At 37.0% G+C, this 8550-nt stretch overlaps 2 protein-coding genes across 2 annotated transcripts; one reads left to right on the forward strand and one right to left on the reverse strand.

Moving 5' to 3' along the window:
* Positions 1–1555: 1555 nt before the first annotated feature.
* Positions 1556–7441, reverse strand: LOC135684136 (out at first protein homolog). The gene is made up of 4 exons (XM_065199544.2): positions 7101–7441; positions 6307–6441; positions 5060–5237; positions 1556–2055 (listed from the first exon to the last, which is right to left on the reverse strand). Exons 1-4 carry the CDS (start codon positions 7278–7280, stop codon positions 1766–1768), a joined length of 783 nt encoding a protein of 260 aa, XP_065055616.2. The 5' UTR covers positions 7281–7441; the 3' UTR covers positions 1556–1765.
* Positions 2176–4846, forward strand: LOC148957566 (uncharacterized). The gene has a single exon (XM_089114740.1). It carries the CDS (start codon positions 2467–2469, stop codon positions 3649–3651), a length of 1185 nt encoding a protein of 394 aa, XP_088970866.1. The 5' UTR covers positions 2176–2466; the 3' UTR covers positions 3652–4846.
* Positions 7442–8550: the final 1109 nt, after the last annotated feature.

Below are 8550 nucleotides of genomic sequence, written 5' to 3' on the forward strand. Positions count from 1 at the left end.
GGCTTGGTTTACGTTGATGAGCACCACTTATGATATTTCTATTCATCAAGATGTTTCGAAGAGGGATGCTGCATCCTGCTATTTCCGAATCCTCACTTTTCGGCAGAATTGAAACCTGGATCGAGTTTAATGGTAAATTTTTTTGAAAATACGAAAAGCACTCTCAAATTTAAAGACATGCCATTGCCTATGTTCATAACCCTGTCTTGGTGTTCCGCTTCTGCCAGAGTATTTTTGTGGCTATAGATTCATGAAATATTGCCAATCTCCTAATCAAGAACAATTTGGTCCACTACTGCTATCGGGACTCATTTTTTCTTTATTCAATGCTCATTTTTTTCTTCATTCTGTAAACTCTTGAAAAAACTGCTAAATCTTACCATACAAATGTACATCAAGGCAAAACAAAACTATGGACAAGAGAGGTACTGACTACCAAGCTAAGAAGAAAGCAGCATAAACTGAGGCGAAAATCCCGTGGGGTGTGACCTTCCCCCCCCTCCAATCTAAAAAATGGTCGATTTCGCAGGGCAATAAAATATTTCGCAGGGCATAATGAAGAATTTTTTACAGCGCAGGAACGAAACCTCTGAAGTTCGTAAAAAGCCCGTTTAGGAATTTTGAAATAGATATATCACATTTGCGATGATCTTCCCTTCCTGACATTGCAAAATGCAACGATGGTTGATGCATAGGTTTAGTGCAAGGTTGAGACCACACAAAGCAATTTAAGTTGTAAGTTCCTCACTTTTTTGAAGATAAGAATTTTTTACCGTTTTTTCTTTTACTTTTTAAATCAGTGTATGAGAATAGGAGAACAAACTGTTTAGATACCGATTTTGTTTGGTTTATTTACTTACTTATTTACATCGATGTGCAATCAGAAACGAAAGGTCACAATTTCTTTCTTTCCCTGACGTGTTACTTGAGCTTTAGCATGACACCTCTCCTCCTCCATTTTTCCCAATAAACAATAATCAGTGTTTTCTGAGAAGCGTCGAATTGTCCTTCCTAAGCAGTATAGTATTTTGCTAATTTTTAGCCTGGGAGATGCCTTTTTAGCCCCTCTACAAGTTACAATTTCAAAAATTTTCTTTTGCGTCGGACCGAACCTTTTGCGTCGGACCGAACCTTTCGCGTCCTCCTACCTCACCAAGCTTGATACTTCGGCCACCAGATTCAATTTTGTGGCGTCGCCCCTATCATGTAGCCGAAAAACCGCGTGATGTAAGTTTTATTGCAAAGAAAAATCAAATTTTAAATTTAGATTACGCTCGCGTAGATAAATAAACATTTCACAGGCAATGGTAAAGAAAAAATGTACATTGGTAAAACTTTCATTAGCATCCTATAGACATAACTTTGCTTCGAGGTCTGCAGGGCACCACTCAATTTTGCAGGGCAGAAACCTTTTTCACCCCCCCCCCCAACTTATTGGCCTAGTTACGCCCCTGAACATAATTTGTTTATCCGAAAGTATATACATGGCATATCGCGAAGGCCAGGTGTCTCTATTTCTTGATAATGAGTTTGTGAACTCAGAGATTAGGAAACGTGCACTCTGAAACGTTATAAAAAAGTAATAAACGATTGAATTACATTATTCATTCAACATTTTTACGCTAACCTAGCCTGTATGATTTCTAGAATATTACCTGTTATTATTACGACAATCTAAGAGAGTCATAATATCAACTCAAGTAAACACACGCTTTAAACTGAACTTTAGGGGCAAGACTTCAACCAGAAGGCTATGACCGATAGTCTAAAACTGAATGTCCCAGAAGCAAACTTTCTTTCTTGGCACATAGAATTCGAAAAGGTCACATTTCTTGCATCCTGTAATCCCGCAATCAAATTTATCGTTAGGGTTGACACTCCGGTTTGATTCTGGACAGGTCTTGATTGCGCAAGGAAACCATCGGAAGCAAAGGGATCTCCTGCATATGCACCCTAGTTCCCACATTGGGACTGCTTCTTCACACAAAGGATATGCTGACTCATTTCTCACAGGCAGCCATTTCAATTTATTTTGGATATTTGACATTTTTTCCCCTGCAAACAATTAAAAGTCATTTACAATATTATTTAAAAAGTTTCAAATCCGCACACATATGTGATGATGATGATTATTGTTCATTAATGATGTGAAGTGAATGCGAAGGAGCGGCTGATTCTGGTGTTTCAATAAGAAGAGAGATAAGGGTGATGTTAGGTTCGTCTGCGGAATTCTGAGAGCTAAAGCAGCTGCTGCAGATGTTCAAGTCTCAGTCACGTTGTGGACATACTTATGTTGAAAGCTCAAAACAGTATTTTGAAAGCACTGTTAAAATACACTTAAGTTGAAGGAAAGTTTGATTGATATTTTGTCGGAGCATTTTAGGCCAAGCTTCATTACAGCTGGACTTCCTCAATGCAATTAGTGATGCTATACAATTCATAGTATCGGGAAGATTTTTGTATAGCATGGAAGCTGGACAGTTACAAAAAGACTCGTCGTGTTTCCAAGCATTGCGGTCATGCACGCTAAGAATAACATTTGTCGTGGTTATTGGCTTTGGGTTGTGTGTTTCTGGACTTGTCGTTTGCTACGAAGTGTACGGGCAAAAGATCTTGACCGGTAGCCAGGGTGATGTAGCCCTTAAAAGCGTATCAACTAGTTATTGCCAAGAAGTCAAGATTGCTAGTAAGTCCAACGGTACTTATTTTAGCGCGTATATTGTCAGAGGAAACCCGCCAATGTCATCAAAAAGTGTTGTTTACGTCAATGCAAAAACTTTTTTTATGCCCTCGTGGTCATATCAATATTGGACATTGTATCTACTGAAAGGCTCGCATGTTGATATATACATCTGTGCCAATCAGTATTTAATGTTCTATGTTATAATGGGAATGAAGTCATTTAAAGAATGGAAACAAACAACTCTTTATCAAGACTATGATCAAGTTCATCGGCTGTTTCCAAAAGAAAACTGTAAGAACAGAGATAGTTTCAACCATTATACAATACAAGTAAAAAATTCAGATTATTATCATCTTCTTCTGTCATCATCTGTTGGTTGGAGATTCTATACAAAAGTTTCACTTGCAGTACATTTTGATAGAACTGTGTACAATACCACATCAGCAATTCAGTCATGTGTTGATGTGGGATTTAACAGTACATGCTCATTGTCATTAGAATACAACTCTAAAGATTCCATTGTCATAGTGCATGGAGGGACCAAAGGAAATATTCCAGATATGTTCCAGACAAGCAAACTTTATTGGCATCCAGTTCCTAGACTTCAATATTATGCGAAATTCTTTGGAGGAATTTTCACTGCTATCCTGTTCTTTACACTTTTCTATACTGTTTATCGCTTCATTGTGAAGAAATTAGACAAATCAAAGAAAAAACAAAAGAAAATGACCTCTAGAGAGCTAATTCTTGGAGCAGATAGGAGGTCAAGTAGCAAATTGTACCTTCCAAGGCGTCCAAGGAGGACTACACTAGCAAGCTATGAAGTTGTTGGGCAAACTGAGGAAGAATTGGAAGATGAGAGAAATATGTCTCGACTCAATGAGGAATTTAATGCAAGCAATACATATTCAACAACAGAACAAGTACGAGATATGAGCATGACAGCTGCAGGAATAAGTGCTATCTAAAAAATCTGATGCAATGTAAAAACAAATAAGTGCAATATTAAATGAACTGGGACTTTAGTGTGAACTGCTCCATTCATATGTGATTATTAACCATTAGGTTACTGAATTCATAAACTAATTTTAATGAAAACATGAAGTTGATTTTAGCACATAAATCACTGATGATATCAAAGTGATTTCTAGGTCAGGTTGTTTGATTCATACATAAATTAGTATGAGTCATTTGAAGTCAACATAGCAACTGGCCCCAGCCCTACTGTTACTTCAACCTCCCTGAATTTTCTTCCTAAAAAAATACACACATTAAAAAATTTCATACTGTCACTAGGAAAAGCAGAAGCAGGAGGGGGGGCTAGAGGGTATTAGCTACCCTTAAACTTGCAAAAGGTTTTGATAAATATCAACTTAAGAACCTTTTTGTTTTCAACAAATTGAAAAATTTTGATCACCCTGTCCACTCCCTTAATATCTATGATGCTCTGCATACTATACTAACTCAGTCCTTGAAATGATGGTAATTATTGAAGTTTATTGTGTTCCCAATTAGCGTTAGTTATAGCAAGGCTTGGAAAGAGTATATGTTTCAGTTAGACCAAGCCTTTCCACATGCCCCACTGTGCCCCTAAAAGTTCAATGTGGTAAGCATAACACCATTGATTTTTTATTAACTCACATAGCATGGTTATTATACAGCAGGGTCCCCTTGGTGGTCCCTCTAAATGTTATCTTCATATAAGCTGTATTGAGAATGCAGATTTAAGCATTGAGATATTCTGATGCTAGTTTTGCAACCAAGTTTGAAAGGGGCTACGATTGTAGTGCACTTGCATATAAGCCAAAAGAGATTTTTTTACAATGAGATTCCAAGTTATGGGCATTATTGCAGCAGTGTCTTTTATATCAATACATTAATTAACCTTTCATAAATAACTTCCATGGAAGCTTACCAGAATTAATACTGACTAAAAACTTTTATATTTAAAGCCCTAAACAACTGTTTCTAAAGGCCTAAAATGACTCTTGTTGCCAAGTTGCATAAAAGCATATGCTACTTGTAGTCAAAAGGCCCAAATTCTTAAGCCTGTAGAACCATGAAAATTATCTTGGTGCACAAATGTATCCTAATGTTGTAATCTGATTTGGTATTGTGATGATTTATTGAGCAATTTTTTACAATAATATTACAAAAGGAGAACAGAGTGTTGGAAATGTCTCACCTAATGTTATGACTGGCTATGGCAACTAAGAAAACATGCAAGTTTTTCAGCTTAAATGAAAGATGAATGACAGTTGAGCAGGTTTATATTTTACTTTAGCCTTGTTGATGGAAAAAAATGTTCTGGTCCTCTCTTTACTTTTTACTGTGTGTAGTGTGAAAGTGATTTTCAATAGAAAAATTGATACAAACCGTTTAAATATCTGTAGAAAAAATCAACTGACATGTAAATATCTTTTTGCCCTGAACACTGTTCAGTAATTTCTCCCCTCTCTGTCTTGAATTCATTAACATCAATAACTCCTTTCATTATCTTTGTTTGTTTCACTAAATCAACACCTGCAGATTCTTCACTTTCCTGGTATGATACCTGAAATGTTATAATGAGTAACAAACATTGTTGCAAGTGACTTGATACAAAAGTAAGTCAGCATGACATAATTGCTAGATTATTATCTGCCCCAAATGTTTTCTATTTTGAATACAAAATAGTGATCTACCAAGCCTTATATTTTTAAACCACATTAAACTTGGTAGTCATGGAAGAGCTAAGTTTCTAAAACACCAATTGCTGTATTCTCTCTTGTATTTCCAATGTGGGTTTATTGATTCAAACTCCTAGTTTAATGGGTGATTTTTAAAGAGGCAGGATTACTAGAGAGGCAGAGTTATTTTTTCAACATTCTTTTATATTAGGCTTGAATTTTCAACCTGTTCTCCTGTGTTTTTGGTGCAAAAACAGGAAACATTGCATACAAATGGTATAGAATGTCAACGAAAGTTGTTTGAAAAGTTTACACTAATTGGTTGAACATTATCCCCCCCCCATGCCGTCATCAAATACGAACAACAAGAAACTATGCTGGATGTCCGCAAATCATACAAAACTGCAAATACATTGCAATCCATTGCTTTCTTTCTTTAATCAAACACACATGGGGCATTATCGGAGAGGCGGGATTAGTTTTCCAAAGAATAGAAAAAAGGCTGGATGATTAGAGAGGCAGGAATAGTAGAGAGGGCAGTGATACAAGAGACAATACAGTATATTTCCCATCACTGTAATGAAAGTTTTCAAATAAAGGTGGTAATAGAGAGTTTATTTCTTCACAACCAATAAGCAAGGCTTGTCAGTGTCCCAAAACCTGTCATTGGATGACTTTGCTCATTCATCAAAACAATGATGACAACATGCATTAGAAGTAACTGAACCTAAATCAAAGTCCAAAAAGCAATGTCTGAGTCTCTTTCAATATACAGCTTTTGCTTAAGAAGAAAAATGCTGCTCATTTTTGAATACTAGATTGAATGTAGTATGTAACCAATTCCAGAGAGCACACTCTGTCTCAAATTACTTATTATAATTGATGGAGAATGATATCCTCTTTTTAAATGAAAATTAAATGACCATTTAATTTAGCAGAGGTTGAAAGGAATACCTTTTTTGATTGAAAAATTTCTCTTGTTAATTTATGTTCCTTGGGGTTCAAAACATCAACAAAGCACATTGAATAGTAGAGTGGCTGGGCCAAGTCCATTTCTCCAAGGACTATGCTCTTCCAAATCTGTATCTCCTAGATAGAAATAAAGTATAATACAAGATAATATTTTGCTATGAAGTACTTGAAGGTCCTAGATCTTTTAGATTTATCTTTTAGCATCTTAATTTCACATTAAGAAATTCAAAGAAACAAGTACAGTTATCGCCCATAAACTGAATCGTCAGCCTTTTCAACTAGATGATTTGATCATCATAGCGGTATTCTTGCATACCGTTTTAATAATAGAAGGGGATTTGCATGTAGAAAACATGCTTGAAAGGACCTTGCATGTTGTTGGGAATTGACATATGCTGTAGACTGGTACCTAATAACATTTTAGCAGCAAAAATGTGTACATGTACAGGGCCCACACCACCAGGGGGCTGGAGGGGCCATGACCCCCCACTATTTTGCAAAGCAAATAGTTTTAAAGCTGCAGCAAAAGGGAAAAGTACTTAGCCCCCTACTTTTGCTAGCCTTGCCCCCCCCCCACTTTCAAATTTGTGGTGTAGTCCTTGATATACATTGTTTTAGTCTTTGATTAAAATAGTAAGTTTATCTAGGCAATTCTAAAATACTTCATTCATCAACTCCTAAAAAGTTCAAAGAACCTTAAGCACCCTTCCCGCAAAAAATTAATCAAAATTCTTATTTCAATAAAAAAATTCATTTGGATTTGAATAAACATTAACCTTTGAAAACAATAAACACCACTTGCTGTAAGATCCGTCGTGAGAAATATCTTCAACACAGGCAGTGTTGGTTGTTGTGTTCATCTTCAACTTCAATGTTGATACCAATGGTGTTATGCTTACCAAAATTGAGCCTACATAAAGGAGCAGCCATATTGACGGAGCTATTAACAATTGCATTGTGCCCACAAACAAAAAATCTTTTTCTATCTGGAAGCATTACCAAGATACCAAAAATGTATGTTCTTTGTCTTTTGCATCTTGTCAACCCCTTACACCTAGTTTTGCGTTGAGAATCAAAGCGATACTAGCTTCTTCTTATGCAGAAGGTGATCGTCTCTCCTCCATTATAATGTAGCCTCCTTCCCCCGGAAAAACGAAAACACAAATGAAGCGCCGAAGGCGCTTATTTTGTTTTGGCGTCCATTTTGAATAGTGCCAAAAGGAACTTATATATTTGGTAAAAGTAAGGAATGGACCCGTTCACTATTCGTTTGAATATCGATTTACAATTTGGTGAGTGACCTCATACTGTACTTAAATTTGGGAATAAAAGCCGCCATTCCAAATTCCAAGCGTCAACAGCCGCGGTGCTTGCTGTGGAGTTTTCTCTAGAGTTCTGGACAGAGCTCTGTCTCATCGAAATTTCACATTAATTGGTTTACAGAAACTGCTATGAAATATCTAGGCCTAACTCTATAGTGCCCCCTGGCCCCCTGAAAGTCAAGAGAGTTTTCGACAAGGGGGTTCCATCTTCCATCCCCCTGCGCCCCCCCTAGAAATCATCACTGGTCTCAACAACTGGCTATTTTTGTTAGTTAGAGTCAGGCCCCTCTTCTCTGATGCCACCGTTCCACCACATACCTGGAAACAGGCGAACTATCTGTTTTTCTAGAACTCTTGATCGCATCGATAAACAGTCAATTTTCAGTTTTTTAAAATCACTGTGTTTTGCAAGAAGGAAGATAAAATGTTTGGTCCTAAGGGCCAGGGACTCCTTTCTGTCGCACAGTCAAAAGCGGAGTCTGGGCGCGTAGCCCTAGAAACTCTTCCTTTGCCACACCCTATAGTTCTAGGGAAATGCCTATTTTGAGTAAACACCCTTTAAAACCTAGCAGTTTCTTATTGCTTTCTGATTGGAAAAACAATTTAATCATTAGTAAACAATGATGATTTTGAGAAAATGAGAAAAAGCCGTTCTAGTATTTTCGTATTTAGATTTCATTCCTTCCCAAGCGATTTCATTACAATACATAATCATGAAATAACTAAATCTGACGGACTTGCGCAAATAATTGCAAGTGCGCACAGCATGGGGACCAGAAATGCAAACTGCAGAGGAATGCAGGCGTACGAGCAAGCGGATCGTCGTAGTGTAACTGCTACCCCAAATATCACTTTGGAGAAAATAACTCCGCTCTGCCACGCTCCGATAACAAGGCGCTATAGT

This window comes from Rhopilema esculentum, chromosome 21 (genome assembly GCF_057945365.1).
Source record: "Rhopilema esculentum isolate cy_ngs chromosome 21, ASM5794536v1, whole genome shotgun sequence".
NCBI lineage: Eukaryota > Metazoa > Cnidaria > Scyphozoa > Rhizostomeae > Rhizostomatidae > Rhopilema > Rhopilema esculentum.